The sequence below is a fragment of the Perognathus longimembris genome, chromosome 9 (assembly GCF_023159225.1).
Source record: "Perognathus longimembris pacificus isolate PPM17 chromosome 9, ASM2315922v1, whole genome shotgun sequence".
Lineage (NCBI taxonomy): Eukaryota > Metazoa > Chordata > Mammalia > Rodentia > Heteromyidae > Perognathus > Perognathus longimembris.
Genome location: NC_063169.1, coordinates 50,414,227 through 50,434,724, shown reverse-complemented (window position 1 = coordinate 50,434,724; position 20,498 = coordinate 50,414,227). Strand labels below are relative to the sequence as shown.

At 41.1% G+C, this 20,498-nt stretch overlaps 1 protein-coding gene across 1 annotated transcript in view; it reads right to left on the bottom strand.

The window, feature by feature from the left end:
• The window catches only part of Enpp1 (ectonucleotide pyrophosphatase/phosphodiesterase 1), a 59,522-nt gene extending 40,559 nt beyond the window's left edge, over nt 1–18,963 (bottom strand). The window contains exon 1 of the mRNA XM_048354093.1: nt 18,743–18,963. Within this exon, the coding sequence (XP_048210050.1) occupies nt 18,743–18,961 (219 nt within the window). The 5' untranslated portion in view covers nt 18,962–18,963. The remainder of the gene's footprint in view (nt 1–18,742) is intronic.
• Between the last annotated feature and the right edge of the window lie 1,535 nt (nt 18,964–20,498).

Genomic DNA, 20,498 nt, shown 5'->3' with positions numbered 1-20,498 from the left:
TGGTGCCCACATCTCTTTCTCCAGGACAACTTCATTGTTTTGTCATAACCATTCTCCTCACATATGGTCGCAAATTTGCCTGTATTAAATTCCTGGGCTTCCTATCTGCTCTCTGGAGCCCAACCATGGGAGTACTGACTTTCCCACAGTTAGCTACTTCCTCCCCAACTCCATTTACATTCAACATAAGTTTCACTATTAGCATTCTCAATGTGCTTTCCTTCTGGGTCAGTCAAAGATGCTTTGTTTTCAATGTCCGATTGCTATAAAATGTCAAGTAGGGCTTTCCACTGAGAAGCAAAGCAGTAGCAATATAACCACATGATTTGGAGTCTGTGCATGAACCCACTAAAAGATGCAGCTTGGTCAATCCCTGACAAACTTTGATACAAGTGATGTATATAATAAACAGACCAGAAAGCTCTGGGCGCCCAGCTTAACCAGAAATTAAGGATAGTGAGGAACATAAAATTCTAGATAAAAGGTAGTATGTCCTGGTTTCCTGATTTTTTGAAGTTCTAAAACACTAGATCTTTCTTAGACACTTAGAAGCCGAAGAAATGAACTTTCAAAAACACAAAATTTTCTTACTGATTCCCTCAAACATACTGGCAATAACTTAATGTTTATTTCTCCCTTATCAAGTATCCACTGAAATGTGAAAGCCAACTTAGAGCAAGCTGTCTCTGTACAAAGAGCCAAAATTCCAATAAAAACAACTCTGATCCTTAGTAGGCAATACAGGATGAAGTAGTGACAATAAAATAATGGGAGGAGCCAGGTGCCATTGGCTCACACCTGTAATCCTAGCTACTCCAGAGGCTAAGATCTGAGAATCATGTTTCAAAGCCAGCTGGGACAGGAAGGTCCCTGAGACTTTTATCTCCAATTCACTACTCAGAAAAATCTAGAAGTGGTGCTGAGCAAAAGAAGCTCAGGGACAGCACCCAGGCCCAGAGTTCAAGCCCCAGGATCAGCAAAAAAGAAAAAAGAAAAGAAATAATTAATAAATAATGCAAGAAAATGAATAAAAATATGCAAAAACTATCAGCATGTTAACCTTACCCATACAGTGCAGAATAAAAGGTAGATAAGGACTATCAAAGGCTTCATACAGAGATCTGGAGACAAAACGAATCGCCCTCAACCAATAAACAAATGTTTGAGTATCTGCACTTTGTACTGAAATAGACTCAATGGGAACACACACACACACACACACACACAAAAGAAAGCAAAATACCACCCCAATTTCAGATCTGAAAATCAAATGTACCACCATGTAAACACAGAAGATAACACCAGCTGGGAAACAGAAAATAAGGCCAACAATAATAGCCATCCTATCCACAGCATGTTCTACATGTCAGGCAGTTTTCTAGGACAGGGAGACAGACAGAAGGAGAGAGAGAAACAGAGACACAGACAAAACAGACAGAGAGAGAGAAAGAGAGAGGAAGGGAAGGATAGGGAGAGGAAAAAAGAACGAGGCAGAGACACACACAGAGAGAGAGAGTCACAAACAGACAGGAAGGGCAGGGGAGAACCAGTGTTTGGGCTTGAACTCAGGGCCTGGGTGCTGATCCTTAAGACCTCCTACCCACTCCCACCTCTATTTCAAGGCTGGTGCTCTACTACTTGAGCCACAGCTCCACTTCTGGCTTTTTGGTGATTAATTGGAGATAAGACTCTTCAGGACTTTCCTGACCAGGCTGCCTTCAAACCAAGATCCTTAGATCTCAGCTGAGTAGCTAGGATTCCAGGCATGATCTACTGGTACCCACAGTTTTCTAGGACTTTTCTACCAATTACCTCATCCTCAAAATAACCAGACGATTAAGGGAAGTCTAAGGAAAGTGAACTACGAAGACATGGCAATTTGCTAAGACCATGGAATTGAAAGCATACAAAACCTTCCGGGGCACAGGAGGATAATGAAGAGGCTGAAAGAAGAGCACAGCCTTGAGAGAGATGCTGAAGCATTTAACTATAAAAGTGACACTTTTGAATGTATAAGTTCTAGAAAGATCCTTGGACAACACTATGGCAGTTGCCAAATCCAAATAGGCAATGAGGGCTTTCTGTAACTGCCCTGTCTTCTCTGGGAGCTGCATTGTAGTCCTGCACTTCGGTCTTCAGCCCCACTTCCAGCAGCCCTGACCTCAGGCCATGAGCTTTATTTATTTGTCTGTCTCTGACTAGGCGGTGAGTTTCAGGGAGCCATGAATTTATTTATTCAGTCTTCTATTTTCCATGTCTAGTATGGTGCCCTGCAAAAAGCAGATCTTCAACAAATAATCTTAGAGCTGGAAACCAGTGAGTTGTTTGATGAAATATTATTTTGAGAAAGAGTATGAATCTCCGCCTGTTCCTCCTCTGGGTTGACAAAGTCAGTCCCTTTATGAAATGTCTTTGTGTCTGGTTTATGTGTCAGATACCTATAATAACAATACGATTTTTTTTCAGGAAATGATAGATTTAGGTTTGGTATTCTCTTGTAATGGATGGAACAAAACTGCTGATACTTTGTGAAGATAAAGTAGCAGAGTTCACTGTCAACACACCTTTGACCTTTGACCAGATAGCTACTTTCTGAAAGGGAATGAGAACTCAGACAACAGTGGCAGCCTCAAAACAGGAAAAAAAAACAAAAAACATACAAAATGACAACAACAAAAAGTCTTCAAGCTAATAGGGCTGAGGACAAGATGGTGGAGGAGGAAGAGAAACAAGAGAAGGAAGAGATACCTCCTGCACTGCTTTTTTTGCCTAGAATTGCTTTGGCTATTCTAGGTCTTTTGCTGTTCCATATGAATTTATGGGTTGCTTTCTCTATTTCAGTGAAGAATGTAGCTGGGATTTTGATGGGGATTGCATTGAATTTGTATAACAATTTGGGTAATATGGCCATTTTCACTATATTGATTCTGCCGACCCATGAGCACGGGAGGTCTTTCCATCTCCTTGTGCCTTCTTTGATTTCCTTTATTAGATTTTTATAGATCTCATTAAATGGGTCCATCACGTCTTTGGTTAGGTTGATCCCTAGGTACTTTATTCTTTTTTTTGGCTACTGTAAAAGGAATTATTTCCATAATTTCCTTTTCTGCTTGTACACTGCTGGTGTACAGAAAAGCTGCTGACTTTTGTGGATTGATTTTGTATCCTGCTACTTTGCCAAAATAGTTTATTAGGTGTAGGAGTTTGGGGACTGAGTTTTTAGGGTCCTTCAGATATAAGATCATATCTTCTGCAAATAGGGATAGCTTGATTTCTTCCTTGCCAATGTGGATCCCTTTGATGTCCTCCTCTTGTCTTATTGCTATGGCTAGGGATTCTAGCACTATATTAAATACCAGACTTCAAGCTCTACTATAGAGCCATCATAACAAAAGCAGCCTGGTATTGGTATAAAAACAGACCTGAAGACCAATGGATTAGAATTGAAGATCCAGAAATAAAACCACACCCTTACAGTCAGCTGATATTGGACAAAGTTGCTAAAGACATACAATGGAATAAACAGAGCCTCTTCAACTACTAGTGCTGGCAAAACTGGGAAGCCAGGGCTGGGGATATGGCCTAGTGGCAAGAGTGCCTGCCTCATATACATGAGGCCCTGGGTTTGATTCCCCAGCACCACATATACAGAAAATGGCCAGAAGTGGCGCTGTGGCTCAAGTGGCAGAGTGCTAGCCTTGAGCAAAAAGAAGCCAGGGACAGTGCTCAGGCCCTGAGTCCAAGCCCCAGGACTGGCCAAAAACAAAAAAAAAAAAAAAAAAAAAAAAAAACTGGGAAGCCATATGCAGAAAACTCAAAGTAGACCCTAGCCTATCACCATGCACCAAGATCAACTCAAAATGGATCAACATCAGACCTGACTGAATACTTGAAACTACTGAAGGATAGAGTAGGAAAGACGCTAGAACTTATAGGCACAGGAAGGAACTTCCTGAATAGAGTCCCAGGGGCACAACAGTTAGGAGAGAGACTCGACAAATGGGACTACTACAAAATAAAAAGTTTCTGCACAGCTAAGGACATAGCCACCAAACTAGAAAGACAGCCAACCATATGGGAAAGGATCTTCACCAGCACAGTAACAGACAAAGGTCCAATATCCGTCATCTACAGAGAACTCAAGAAACCAACCCCCTCCAAACCCGGTAAACCAATTATTAAATGAGCAAAGGAGCTAAAGAAAGACTTCACAAGAGAAGAGATAAAAATGGCAAAGAAACATATGAGGAAATGTTCAACATCTCTGGCAGTAAAAGAAATGCAAATAAAAACAACCCTGAGATACCACCTCACTCCAGTTAGAATGGCCTATATGCTGAACTCAGGCAACAACAAATGCTGGAGGGGGTGCGGGGAAAGAGGAACCCTTCTCCATTATTGGTGGGAGTGCAAATTAGTACAACCACTTTGGAAAACAGTATGGAGGTTTCTCAAAAAGCTCAACATAGACATACCCTATGACCCAGCCATACCACTCCTAGGCATCTATCCTGAACAGCAGGTCCCAAGATATCAAAAAGACATTTGCACTTCCATGTTTATCGCTACACAATTCACAAAAGCCAAAATATGGAATCAACCCAGATGCTCCTCCACAGATGAATGGATCCAAAAAATATGGTACCTATACACAATGGAATGCTACATAGCGATTAGAAATGGTGAAATATTGGTATTCGCAGGGAAATGGTCAGAACTTGAACAAATAATGTTGAGCGAGACAAGCCTAGAATACAGAAAACAAAGGGGCATGATCTCCTTGATATATAACTGTTAAGGAGGAGGTCGGGGAGACAGTAGAGACCAGGTCTGCGAAACCAAAAACTTCTTGTCAAATGGTATTTCCCACAGGTTTGGGTCAGCGACCCTACATTATGTATCTAAAACCAAACAACTACTCAACATATAAAGGTCAAAAATAGACCTCTCAGTGGATCACAATAGCTCAAAAGCTATATATGTAATATATGTAATATATAATATTTAATATGTAATAGTCTTATAAGACTATTGCTGACATATTGTCTAATGTCGACATTACATTTAAAGCCCTGGGCAAATTTTCTTTGGCCTAGGCCACGTGGCTACTATATATGTTCTTGGTACACTGTGTATTGTATATATGTCTACCTGACCTAGGGAAGGGAAAGAAAAACAGGGTGTAGGATATCACAAGAAATGTACACACTGCCCTACTATGTAACCGTATCCCTTGTGCACAACACCTTGTCAAAAATTTTTGTTTAATCAATAAATAAATTTTTTAAAAAAGAGAAGGAAGAGAAGGTGGTTATGGGTCAGTCAGCCCTTCCCATCCTGAAGCAGATCAGAAGATGGTGTTTTTCTTGTCTCTCCAATTGTCTTATATAGGTAGGAATCTTACATAGGAGACCAGAGATGACCAAACAAAGGTGAAAAGAATATGATACAGCAAGGCTGAGTTTGTGATTTACCTGCTGAGTTTCTTGTTTTGTTTTGTTTCATTTTTGTGAAACAAACTTTTGGAAGCCAAGTACCTTTTGTTCCCCCCCCCCTTTTTTTTGGCGTGGGAAAGAAGGGGGTACAATTTTTCAGAGGAACTCCAGCAATTCTTCCTGAGGACACAACGTGAAGATCAGCAACAACCATGCATTTCTGTAAAGACCCTATTGTTATTCATTACAATTACAGTGACAATCTAAAGACAGTGTTTAAAAAGCAGTGATGCTGTCTGATTTGTAATTAGGGAGGGATCATAGTTTAAGGAAGGTAACACCTTTTAAAGGATACAATTGGACATGTGTCAATTTAATTACATATATTCAGATTACTCATTTAAAATTCTACCTGTAAGATTGTTCATACTTAACCCTTCAATTTCTGTTGTTCTCTTAGTGTTTCTTAAACAAGTACTATGTGTTTTGTCATTATTATGAGCTGGAGAAGTACAAAAGTGTTTTTCTTTTTTAGGCCAGGCACCAATGTCTCATGCTTGTAATCCTAGCTACTCAGGAGGCTGAGATCTGAGGATTGAGGTTCAAAGCCAGCCCTGGCAGGAAAGTCCATGAGACTCTTATCTCCAAATAACTACCAGAAAACCAGAAGTGACATTGTGGCTCAAGTGGAAGCGCACTAGCCTTGAGCAGAAGAGCTCAGGGACAGCACCCAAGCCCAGAGTTCAAGCCCACAACTACAAAAGTGTTTTTTAAAAGCCACAGGTAGGGCTGAAGTTTATGTGTAGAGTGCTTATCTAGCACGAGTAAGGCCCCAAGTTTCATCCCCCGCACACACACACACACACACACACACACACACACACACACACACACACTAATATCACAATCCTTCCCTGCTGTTCAATAGACAGGTTCAAAGTTTATCTTAATGTTCCTTACATCTATGTTGTTGTCCAGTGTGTACATGCTAAACATAAGCTAACTCTTGAGTACTTGGTGTCTCGTGTGATTTTAAAAGATAAATTTTAAATTTATTTACTATTAATTAATTAAAAATGTTAATGCAAATGGCCACAAGTGTCTAGTGGAGATAAAAGATAGTTATGGATAATAAAAGGAAAATCAGACAGTCTGCTTCTTCTATGCTTACACATTTTTCTCTCTTTACTGTTCCTACCACTGAGTCTAAAACATTCTCTTTCTAAAAGGGAAATCAGATCTTGTCTTGCTGCTAAAAACAAAACAAGTGAAGAGAAAAAGATTTCAATGATTTTTTTCCAATTATTTAAAAATAAGAACCCAAATCTCTCCCATGTCCTGCAAGACCCAGCATGCCGCTGGCTGACAAGCATTTCCAATCCCACTACACACCACTGACTGAGCGTTGAATGTGCCCCGCTGGTTTCTTCCATGCTAGGACATAGGACCTGTCTCTTCCTGAGGCCTATGCCCCTGCCTCAATCTCCCTTCAGAATCCTTTTTCTGCCTGCTTGTCCCTTCCTAAAAGTCATCTCAGACTCCATAACTCATTCACTTCCCCTTACATTCTTCCCACAGTCCTGTGTACTGTTTCTAGGTAGCATTTACCACAGCTGCCTCCTGAGAAGCTCATACGGAACTCTGACATGTACATGGTCCCTGGAGATCGGACAGGGAAAACAGAGAAAATCTTCCGGAGCTTGTGGTCCCTGGGCTCTTGCACAGGGCCACAATAGGACCTCTATTTACTGAATAAGCCACATGTCCTTACAGTAATGGAAATAAGACTTCATCTAGCATCTACTATCTGGCAGGCACAGGGGTTGCTTTATATAAGCAGGAACAGTTAGGAGAATGCCCAAGGATATCCAGAAGTTGTTGGCAGATACAGGATTAACCTCTAGCAGCTTAGCTCTAGAACCTGCCCTTTAACAATTAAACATGTGGCTCTCAAGAGGCAGCTGAGTGGTTCAGGGACCAGGGAGAGAGGCAAGAGGCCAAAAGGCAGTTACAAAAGGTTTCCTGCAAGAGGAGACCTACTTGCACCCAGAGGATGAGGAAAAGGGAGGTGAGAAATCTTTGCCTCTCCCAAAAAAGGGAAAAGAAATTAACTTCATACCATATGTTTGGAGAAGAGAATAATTCTGAGCTAACTCTAATAAAAAAGGCCCATTTAAACAAAGCTGGAACATGCGAGAAAGTCGTGGATCTTAGTTCCTTTATGATTCTTTAAACTGATAACAAATCAAAAGAGCGGAGGTTGACACACACACACACACACACACACACACACACACACACACACACACACACACACCTGCCTCCTGTACCACAGACACATTGAGTCCCCAGGAGATGAAGATGCCAAAGAAGGCTCAATGATCTGCCAAGTTTGCTTTTCTCCACAAAACTGTGCCAAAAGAGACAAAGTGTTAAGCTCGGGACTGACAATGATAAAGCCAACAAAGGCATGTATGCACTTGACAAACTTTACATGGCGCTTACTACATACAAAGGTCTATTCTAGGCAGTTGACAAATATCACCTCATAAATGGCCACATATGCATATCATAGACCTTCAGGACTGCTGCTACAAATGAGCAGAAATGTTCATGGTACACCCGTGAGAAAGTCAACTCTTACCCAAGTGATGACAAATAATATCAGGAAGGAGGCTGGACTCAAGAGTATGGTTTTTCCTGCAAGTAGTTTTTCCTGTGGTAGTCTCTGAAAAACACTCCAAGGCAATAGCTATTTTAGGAAAACTAATACTCTAACCATAAGAAAGAGACACAGGCATTGGAGATGGGTCGACCAGTGAACAACACGGAAAATCCTTGGGGACTGATTATCTAAAGGACACTGAGCTACTTTTAAAAGATTACCTTGTGAACTGAGGTTAGTAAAATAAAAGTCTCAAAATCTTACTCATAAAAGTCAACAATATTTTAAAAAATTATCTAGGGAACTAGGTGTGATGTACTCTTGTAATCCAGCAAAAGAACCAAAAGTTCAAGGTTAGCCTGAACTACATAGCAAGAAAACCCTGACTCAAAGAAAAAGCAGAAGTTAAAAAGTTAATTCCAAATCAAAGAAAGAAAGAAGGGAAAGGTAGGAAGGGGTGGGGAGGGGAGAGGAGGGAGAATGAGTGAAGGTAGGAGTATCCTGTAATGGTAAAAAATTATGGAATATTAAGGAAAACTGGGAAACAAAAGTATAATGTCATTTTTGTTATAGAAGTGTAACATTCACATAGAAAAAAATGTTAATAGCAGAAATAAAGACAGAGGTAATGTTTATTTTCTTCTTTATACTTTTTTGCACTTTCTGCCATGTGTAATATGATATTTTCGTAGCATTGAGTAAGGTATTGTAAGCTTCCTAAACAAAAAATTTATATCTAGAATGAGCCTACCCAAGTCCTTCTCACTATACTAAAGGACCTGAAAACCAGTGAAGTGAGATGTCCAAAGGTCACCCAGCAAAGAACTTGTGACTCTGCATTTACTCTCTCCCAGAGTCCCTTCTCTCAAGACCTTTGAATCATTCCACAAAAACCAACATTCTCCCTATTGTTTCAAAAGGTAATAAATATACAGAGTCTTGTGTTTGTTCACATTCATCACATTAGGCTTCCTTAAGCTGATTGTGTAAGGTATTTCAATAAATCTTGGAAAGCTAAGAGTTGTTTTGTATTTGCTTCCTGGGCAATCTAACAGTAGACATGACCAATAGGATCTACTCACAACACCCCCAACCACACCTTGCCCACCTGAACACTCTCCATTCACCTCTGTCTAGACTCCCAAAGATTCTGATCTAGATGCTTCTGGGTGGTATCTCCTAGGAACCCAGTGTATTTGGACACTGAAGTATTATGGAATAAAGTCAGTGCCAAGGACATTGAACCAGATTTAACATCACCTGGAAAGCCCTGATAAAAGATTCCGTTGTTTAGAAACTTGTATGAAGTATGTGGCAAGTTGTCCACAAGACACAGCAGTGGAAACTTGGAACTACAGACTTGTATTGAGAGTGTGACAGGAAGAGAAACCTGCATCACATTCTCATCTGCCGATGGCTGAATTGAACAAACATCTAATTGCTATCAGATCATAGCATAAGCCAGAAAATTAGCCCAGCAGAGCACAATAAATAGCAATTAAAAGGACAAGCCAGGGCAGTGTACGGAAAAGGCAATTAAGTACAAGCAATAAGTACCAGCACAGGTAACTTCCTGAAAGGTAGAAACATCCTTCTCTATGATGGGAAGGAAGAGGCCAGTTCTGCAGTGTTCTGTACACGCAGGAACAGAGGAGCTACTTGGAACAACATGCCACTGAGGTTCAGGATCAGAGACGGACCCACACAGCTGGCACCAACAGTGCAACCCCTTGCCACCAGGGTTGACTGAGATCACGGAGGGAACATTTCATGTTGTTTTGGGAGTTGTTTTGCTTTGCTTTGTCTTGCTTTGTGTTTTCAGTCACAGCATAGACTATGCTCTCGTGGGCAGAGCAAGCGCTGATTAGAATTCCCAGCTATCAAAATTCTAGTTGCTTAGGCCTTCTATACCACCTCAGTGACCTAGAGAGTGCTATGCAGGCAAATTCTTAGGGAATCTGAGTTAATTGAGCAAGTTCTGGCTTAGTAGATCTTGGATAAAGCCCAATATCTTCATCTTTTTTATTTTTTTTCCTTCATTTATTCTAAGTTCCACGAAGATGATGGTGAAATGCTAGTTGGGAGAACACAGATTGGATAATAAAAACATAAACTGCCTTCTAAATAAAGAAAAGTAAAAAATGAGTTATACTGAAGCTTAACAATAACAAGAAAATGACCATTCACTCAGGGTAACTAGGAGAGATCTCAAAATCTCTCTGGGACCTGGTTTTCATCTCTAATGTAATGGCAGAGCCATGGTTTGATCCAAATGATAAAATAAGTATCGGAAGGCTTTGAACTCTGTAGAGACACAAATGTTATAACTACCTTATTTGTTTTATACATCTTAACCTCCTTTCTCCTTCTTCCTACCTTTTAAGAAGAATCCAAACCTTTTCCTTAAAGCAGGTATATTCCTGAAACTTTAGTGTTTGGATCCAATTACACTCCTAAAAGTTGTCAACAACCCTAGTAGGCCTTTCAGGTGACTATGGATAGTCTTCCTTAAAATGATGCTCATTTTACAAGTAGTAAATTCTTAAAAGAAAACCGCAACATAAAATTGGAGTGATCTTGATGACTTTTCATATTGTTACATAAAAATCCATTAGCCCATCCTGCAGTCACATCAATCTATAAATGTGGAACATTACCCACGAACTCTTTGAAAAATACTGACTTGGCGAGTTATAGCAGTCTTTCAAATGTTGGCATGTATCATTGAAGAATAAAAAAAAAATCACATTCCTTATCATCTTCATCAACTTCATTGAGAGAAATTTCAGAATCAGGAAGCTTTAAGCTCCCAATGACACATACAAATTCTTCAAAATTCTAATTTTTGCCCCCAATACCACAGATACCTTCATTTGGTTTCTTTACACTGAGACACTAATGTTACTAATTATGAGAAAAATGTATGTCAACTGCTCAGCTTGGAATAGCAACAGTTTGTCACAGATTCTTTAAAATCACAAGGGTATTCCAATAGCTATGGCAGGAAGGGGTGGAGGGAGAAGTCTTTTCAGCTTGTCACTTAATTGTACAATTACTTTTCCTCTAGAAAACAAAATACTTCAGTCTGTGGTAGACAAGCTAAAATGCATACTTCCAATTTTGTTGCACTGAAAACTAAAAGATGACTAAACTAAGTTTGAGATTTGATAAAAATCTGCTTTACTACTGCTTTATCTAGGGCAATCTTTTAAATGAAACTAGCTTTAAAATTATTATCACAATTCCCTGACTACTTGCATAACTGGTTCCACAGCCATGCCTTCTGCTAAGGTTCACCCACCATTGCTTTTCTAGGGTATCGCTGTAAATACAACACCACCATAGAGAAGAGAGAGATTGTCTTACTGTTGTTAAAATACTTGGTGAGTTTCTCCCAAAAGCCCATAAGAAAACCCAAGGGACCATACTTAGCATCTCTGAAGAACTGCTACCTAAATATTCTGACTGAAATTTTATTCTAGCTAGGTTCTCTTTTGATTACAAACATATTTACCTCCAAGTCACATAAATATACCTTAGATCAATATGAGATATTCAAGGGGGGGAGGGAGGGAAACCTCATACTGACATCTATGTTTATCTTACTGCACAATGGCATCATAACAACTACTTGAATCTCTTATCATTTCTCACTCTCCCATAAGATGCCACAGGTTCCAAGCAACTCATGAAGATCCCTCATGAGCGATGACTCTAAAAAGTTTTCCAAAAGAAAGGAATTAGCTTTAGGAACCCACAACCTTTTCTCAAGAATCTTCTGCTGAAGATTATGATCTTTAAAGCTCCAAATCACATCTGGATAGAAACTTTGCCAGATAAAGAAAAAAATACCAAATAAGATGCTTAGGAAAATTCACTCTCAAAAATACCTTTCTATTACAGCTCTCTGTTTTCTTATTTTAGTACATTTTAAAATGTACCAACAAGGAAATGAAAATTAACAAGTCATTGCCCAAACATTTCAAACAGTTAAAATGTTAGTAGAAAGGGCACTCACTTGGGTTTCCATCCAAGGCATTTTAGTCACTACATTATCAAAAGAAACATTGTATCTCACCACATAAGCAAGCTACAGTACCACCACAGTAGAAATTCATTGCAAGGAAAGATACAACCCAAGGACAAAGTGTGATGATTAAAACTGTGACACCTGGTCACCAAGGTGAACCATTAGTCCACAATAAACTCTGAAGTTAAAAGTTCTTTCAGTTACTATAGCCTAGTATTAACAGTGTGGCTTTTACCTAGAAATTCAGCAATGTTTCTAGAAGGAGAGGAAATGAGCCAATTACATGTGAGTAACTTGAGGCACTTGTTAGAAAACACAGATATCTTGAATACATTCCAAATATACCAAATCATAATCTGTAAGGAAAGACTGGAGCTCAGGAATCTATGTCATTGCAACAACCCTCAGGATGGTTTCTTCCTCTTTTTTTTTTTTTGGCCAGTCTGAGGATTTAATTCAGGACCTGGACATTCCCTGTGCCTCTTTGTGCTCAAGTCTAACACTCTACCTCTTGAGCCACAGTCCATTTCTGACTTTTTCCGCGTAGTTTATTAGAAATAAGAGTCTGACTAACTGCTCTGTCCTGGCTGGCTTCAAACCATGATCCTCAGATCTCAGCCTCCTGAGTAGCAGGGATTTCAGGGATGAGCTATACCAGTGCCCCATTTCCAGGATGGTTTCTATGCCCACTAGTATTTAAGAAACCTGACTAATCTCTGAGCCTATTTCATTATTTATAAAAAGAATTGAGTATGGACATATATTTACCTAATTTGGAGCTGTTGATGTGTCAAGAATAAACTCAAAGTGTGGGAAAATGTGTTTTCCCATACTGCAGAGTGCTCTAGAAATTGTTAAAACCATAAAAACTTTTACCACCTATATTTCTCTCAACAATTCTTCCAAAAACTAAAAAAAGGAGAAATTAATAACAAATTCTTACAGATGTTATCTTAGTTGCTGCAAAGAAGCCCACAGAAAATTGAAACAGGAAAGTAAGGGTATCATAGTTAATATATAGCTGAACATTATGGTCAAGCTTGAAAAAAATAACTTCTTAAAAGTCTTATATCACTTTCTTTTCTTGGGTCAGTATTACAGATACCTGTTCTTATTGCATGAGATGTGTGCTTCAACAATAATCTATATTCTTTCCTCAGATCATTTGCTGAAACATTTCCTCCTTGCTTTTTGTTGTTTGAGAGCTCACGTATACAAGGTTGACAGAGTTGAGCTTATTACTGTCTGGAATTTGAATAGAAAAAGGTCGTTCTCATCACTGAGAAGGAGACCACATTTAGCTGGGCTAAATGATGAAAGAGAAATAACAACAGGAGTTAAGGTAAGAAGTGATTAAATTAGGGGCTGGGGATATGGCCTAGTGACAAGAGTGCTTGCCTCATATACATGAGGCCCTGGGTTCAATTCCTTAGCACCACATATATACAGAAAACGGCCACAAGTGGCGCTGTGACTCAAGTGGCAGAGTGCTAGCCTTGAGCAAAAAGAAGCCAGGGACAGTGCTCAGGCCCTGAGTCCAAGCCCCAGGACTGGCCAAAAAAAAAAAATAGTAACACAGCATGCTTTGAGAGCAAAGCTGCCCGGACTCTTTGGGTATTGCTATACCATTCATGACCTTAAATTAATGCTGGAGAAACCTGTGGCCAGGTCCTAGAGACTGAATTAAGGGTGTGATAGAAAGTCAAAAACAAGAAGAGGCCATGGCATAAGTGAGAGGTTTAATTTGCCTGAATGATGGCTTTGCTTACATATCCTGATGTGGCCACACTGGCATTTTTTTTACCTGAGGTAATGTCCAGTGACTAGACTTTGGATCCTCAATCTAAATAATCACAGATCCTTTCTGTCCTTCGTTGAAAATTACTTTCCATTCATTACCTTTTCCATTTCCCTATGCCCAAATAAAATGTTATCTCACTTTTGATCTTACCCCAGAAATTATACCAAAGTGTCATTTATATTTGGGTCTCAGATTCAGTCTTTCCATTTTGCTCTTTTCTACCTAAGTAAAAATGCAGTGCATTCATTTGACTAGTCAAATGTTAACACAGAGTGTTAGGCACTATCATCAGTACAGTAGTAAACTCAACAATCTAGCTAGCTTCTTAGGATTCTGTGGTACACTGTACTGGAACACATGAAACAAATAGTATAAGGAACAAATCTCAGCCCTCTCTGGTCTCAAAGATGCTCTGATCACTTTGAAATACTTTATACTTTATGGATAGGCAGATATTGAATTTACAAATCAAAGACCAATGTCACTTCCAAGTCTTAGTAAGGGCAGAGTTATCTTGAATACTATTCATGCTGGACTCCAGTGATAGGTTAAGTGGATTACAAAAGAGGGGGAAGGGAGCCAAGAAATACCCCTCCTCCCCAGCCGCCCTCACCCCAATCTTAGATAAGCCAGAGTAACTTCTGCCTCTTAAAAAGAGCTCTTTTTCTACAGAAAGATGAAAGCAGTCTTCAGTAACCACTACCCATACACAAAGCCATTTTCTTATATAGATTTGTCCCTAAAGTATAGCAGAAAGTCACAAACACAGAGATTCTGCTTCAGAAAAGCTGGAAAACAAACAATTGCAAGGTGGTTGAAAATTATCTGTCAAAATTATAATAGGAAACCAAAATAGACTTTCTCAAAGTAATTCGCCATATCCGATCTGGGGGGAAAAAATCTATACTCTAACTCAAAATTCAATTCTGAACCCAAGGGAAGGCATCTAGTATTTGGTAAATAAAGTGCACAAGTTGAAGTCTTGGTATCCAGAGCATCAATATTGGAACATGGTCAACTCTTTGAGAAGAAGAGCCTGGTGAGAGGTTCTTAAGTCATTGAGGGGGTGTCTTCCACTGTAGGGTCATGGCCTCATTCTGTCATGAAGTAAGTGGTTAGCGCAGTCACAGATTCCTGGACATTTCCATCAGATGCCTTCAACAGAGACCAAGAGGAAAGGCATCTTGATCTTGGAATAAAACCTCCAGAAAAGGGGCTGGGGATATAGCCTAGTGGCAAGAGTGCCTGCCTCGGATACACGAGGCCCTAGGTTCGATTCCCCAGCACCACATATACAGAAAACGGCCAGAAGCGGCGCTGAGGCTCAAGTGGCAGAGTGCTAGCCTTGAGCGGGAAAAAGCCAGGGACAGTGCTCAGGCCCTGAGTCCAAGGCCCAGGACTGGCCAAAAAAAAACCTCCAGAAAGAATCATGGGATAAATCTTTTCTCTTCATAACAAAATTGCCTGTATATTTCATTATAGATAGGGAAAGCTAACAATCCTATCCACAGAAGCCTCTAGAAAATATATGTGACTGGCTGCTCTGAAAAGCCATCTTTTTGCACTGTTGGTGAGTCCTGCTTGCTGCAGCCTCCTCCGCCGCGCGCCTCCTCAGCCACCGCCCCGGCGTGCCCCCCACCATGTCAGACGCGGCCATGGACCCCCAGCTCCGAGATCACCACCAAGGACTTGAAGGAGAAAAAGTGTGGAGGAGGCAGAGAATGGAAGAGACGCCCCTGCCAACGGGAGTGCAGCCAATGAGGAAAATGGGGAACAAGAGGCTGATAATGAGGTAGATGAAGAAGAAGGTGGGGAGGAAGAGGAGGAGGAGGAAGAAGGTGATGGTGAGGAGGATGGAGGATGGAGATGAAGATGAGGAGGCCGATGCAGGTACAGGCAAACTACAGGCAGGTACGGGCAGCTGAAGATGATGAGGATGATGAGCATGACGATGTTGATACCAAGACGCAGAAGACTGATGAGGATGACTAGAGAGCAAAAACGGAAAAGTTAACTCAAAAAAGGCCGCCGTGACCTGTTCACCCTCCACTTTCCGTCTCAGAATCTAAACGTGGTCACCTTCGAGTGGAGAGGCCCGCCGCCCGCTTTGGGGAGCATCACCAAGCTCTCCACCACCCCACCAAAAACACAACGAGAATTTGCAACAAGGGAGGAAAATACCAAAACTTCCAAGGCCCTGCTTTTTTTCTTAAAAGTACTTTACAAAGGAAAATTTGTTTGTATTTTTTATTTATATTGTTAGGGGTCAGCCATTTTTAATGATCTCGGATGACCAAACCAGCCTTTAGAGCATTCTGCCCTACTTCTGACTACTGGTGGTGTGACCATGTTCATTATCATCTCAAAGGAAGGGGAAAAAAAAAAACACCACCTTGTATAAGAAGCAAAAACAACAACAACAAAATCTTATTCTGAGCATTCCAGTATCTGCTTTTGTGTATGTACTTAGCTGTACTATAAAGTAGTTTGGTTTGCATGAGATGGCTAAACAGTCCAAAGATAAAAAGGGTTCTTTTTTTCCTTTTTTTGTCTATAAAGTTGCTGTTTTGGGTTTTGGGGTTTGTTTGTTTTTTTTGCCTTTTTGATGTATGTGTGAAACGTTGTTGTCCAACAATAAACCAGAATTTTATTTTAAAAAAAGAAAGAAAGAAAATATGTTTCCCCTTTGTTGTTCTTCTGAGTCTAACTCAGAGCCTGCATATAGCTGCCTGCACACAAGCCTTTCTAAAGTCAAGGGCCTTTGGAGTAGAACTTCCTGATCTTTCTCTAGGATCAAACACCACCCAGGAAAAGCAAAGGTAGGACAGGACCTTCTCTTCATCCAACCTTGCACACCTATAGTATGCTTTTACTTTATCTGACAATATTTCCATAAGTAATCAATTCTATGGCCATTGTTCAATCAACCCCTGACAAGGCAAGTTCTGTGCTTATCCTCCTAGATATCATTCTCACCCGTTTCTGTATCTTTACAAAAACTGTGCAAATGCTTGATTTGAAAAAAAAAAAATCATGTAATTTAAGCTTTTTTTTCTAGAAGCCTTGTCCCCAATTCTCTTGGATAACAACTGTCCAATTTTGATGGTTGCTCATATTCATTCAAAAGATCCTAAGTAAGAAATCTAATTAAGTACATGTTACAGAAAAAGATCCCACCAGGTAGGGGTACATATTCATGAATCCTACTTAAGTAAGTAAGTCCTAGAATATTTCCATGTTAAATGACTAGAGCTGCAACCTAAGAGTGATTTGTAATGCATTGAATACTAATTTATATAAGGCCTTTATAATAATGCCATTTGGCCAACTACAGGAAATGTCCAAGATGGAAAAGGAGGCCTTTGCTAATGCCTACTATGGATCTAAAAGTAAGTAAGTAGGAAAGATGCAACCATTACATTTACTAATAAAAATCAATCTAGACTTAGGGACATATTTTTTTCTTTCTCTCTATATATACATTTTGCATTGGAGTTTCATACAAATTCAAAGTATAATTGTTGAATGCCTTACAGTATGCTAAACTACTGAGAATATGCAATGATATAAAGGCTAAAGTCTAACAACAAAGACCGAATAAACTCTAAATAAACTCTCAGCGGTGTCAGATATGGTAAGAGTGACATATGATACAAAAACATATTTTGGGATGCAAACATCCTGTGGTTTCGGAACTTGTTCTTTGCACCTTAGACTTATTTTTAAGTACTAAGACAATGATAACCTCCCAAGTCAAGGAATTTTGGTTCCTCAAAATACTATAATATCTCCACAACACTTAAAATATAGTGAAAATGGAAATGTTTTCAAAAGAAGCCTTCAGATATCAGAAAGGACAGTTTTGGACAAAGTACTGTTCAATTGTAATTTCCCACAATCTATGAAAAACCCATGCTTTCTGCACATTACATTAATATTATATCATTTTATTCAAAGATAAACACATAGTGCTTCATTCGATCCTCACAAAAAAAGATATTGGGGAAAACAATCCAAGGTCCCTGGAATTAATTAATAGCAGCCATGGAAAACTCGACCTTGGTATACTCAGTTCTGCCCACAGAAAATTCAAAATAAAAAGCCATAACAAGATGCCAGAAGGATAACAGGTATTTGTGATAACACAAGCTGAGTAGCCCATGGTTAAACGAGTGGGCAAAGAGTCAAAGGCGCTCCAGACACATAATGTTAATATTGATGGCATTTCTGAACAGCTGAAAGGGAATACCTAAACAGAACCAAAAGAAAAGAAAAAAAGAAAGAAGGAAGGGAGAGAAGGAGGGAGGGAGGGAGCTAGGGAGGAGGGAGGAAAAGAGAGAGGAAAGAAAACTTTTGTAGAGTTCCTGCCACTACTTACAAGAGCTCTGTGAAATCTCTCAACTGAGATCAGTTTATCTAAGGAAAGTCTCCATATAGCTCTGCTCCCAGAACTGAAGCCAGCCAAAGAGGCCTTCCTAAGATCAGCAACTTTCAGTGGTCACTTCACCCCAATCTTTCAGCTCTTAGGGAAAAGGTGAGATTCCCATAGGCAATGTCTTTTTTAACAATCTGCTTTCACATGGTGGTCTTCCACCGCCCAGGTAAAACCAGTGCGAAGACCATATCCCGCCGGAAAGGAGAGGAGACTCGGTCTGGAGGTGGCCAGCGGGTGGCCCTGGCTGCAGGGGAACACGTGCGACCACGGAGCCAGATGCAATTCTCTTCGGGGAGCCCCGGGTGCACGTGGCCCCCGAAGGCCAGAGCCCGCGCTCGGCACCGCCCTCCTGCCAGCCCTCGGGCCTCGGACCTACCAGGGAGAGCACTTTATAGGTGTTGGGGTCCTTGGCGGGGCGGGCGCGCGCCGCCTTCTCCAGCGGCTCTTCGCCCAGATCCATGGGAGACAGCAAGGACGCGGCTGCCTGCGGGTCTCCAGGTGCCCCGCGGCTCGAATCACGGCCGTTCCCCGCCGGGCCTTCCCGGGAACCGCGCCCGCCTTCCCCGCCGCCCCGTGCGCAACCATCGCTCTCCATAGTGACCCCGGCCCCCGAGCTCGGGTCTCAACGTGCTGCAGCTCCTTTAAATAGATTCCGCGTCGACCACGCCCCCTCCCGCCCACAGCCACGCCCACAGCCACGCCTCTGGCCCTCGCGGTCAGACCCTTGGCTCCAGTCCCTCTGCCCTGAGCTCCAAGCGAGGGCACAGCGACTCAACGCCCCGGATTATTTGGCTTCCTGTCTGATTTTGGGCACTCTTGCGCGTTGGCTATTTCGGGTTCTTTACGTGGGCGTGTCTTTAACTTCTAACCCACCCCACCCCCCACCCCCTGGCCTCCCCTCCGGGTGCCCAGGCCACCAACCTTCCCAACCCTTGCGGGAATCGCCCTGCAGGGCCCTGCGGCGCGGGCTGGACTGCAATTGCACAGTGTGGTCTGCAAAAAGCATGAGATCATGGGGCCCCGAAATAGAGCAGGAGGAGAAGGATGCGGCAGCCCGGGCGGCCTCAGCCTCTCCGGGGCGGGAGCATGGAGACTAGGAACAGACCTGGGTGGTTCTGGATGGAAATGCAGATGGACCGGGTGGCAAGAGGAGACTTTCTTTTTCCCCCACGTGGAAACCAACCAGAATTCCCCCACAAAGCCTTGCCACCCATGACTTATTTCGGAAAGGAAATTCAACCTTAAAACATACAGGCTTGCACCCACACACATATTAAAGGTGTTGGTTTTCCACGTTTTTGTATGGTTTCTGGGGCTTTGTCAATTCTGCTGTCTTAATTTTACTGGCTGTATACCAACAGGAATGGCTGTTTTAGGGGATACTGTTGCACTATCCTGAGGTTGATACTATTGCTTGGTTAACAACATCAAGAATTGTCTGTTAGGCTTTGTTTTTAAACTACAGCATGAACAGTTCCAGTTTTTGGTTTGTTGTTAGTTTGCTTTGTCTTTTGTACTGGTACTGTGGTTTGAATTCAGGGCCTGGATCATCTCTGAGTTTTTCTTGTTGTTTGGCGGGGCGGGCGCGGGGGGGGGGGGGGGGGGGGATGCTCAAGGCCATTACTCTGCTACTTGAGTCATTTGAGCTTCACTTCCGGCTTTTTGGTGACTAATTAGAGATGTGTTTCACAGGCTTTCCTGCCCAGGCTGACTTCGAACCTCCATTGTCAGATTTTAGCCTCATGATTACTTACGATTATGTCAGCCACCTGCAGTGGGCTTCCCATGTTTTCTTTTTGTTTGTTTGTTTGTTTCCTTGTGGAATTTACAACCTTTACATTTCTTTGCTCTTCAGTCAGGAGACAGCATTGTGAGCAGTCTTTCCTATAGGGGAAACACAATGACTCTCAACTACTTTATTGACAAGGACATTTACATACCCCCAAACAAAAGTAACTTTCTACTCATTTTAACTAAAAAATGTTTGTCAGGTGTAAATTGAGGCTGCCCATTTATATAGTCACCTTGGGATGCTCTCTATTCATTCACTCATATATTTACTTAATAATGAATCATTCCATCTTTTGACTTCTTTTGACTATTCATATTATATAAAAAGTGAAATGATATAT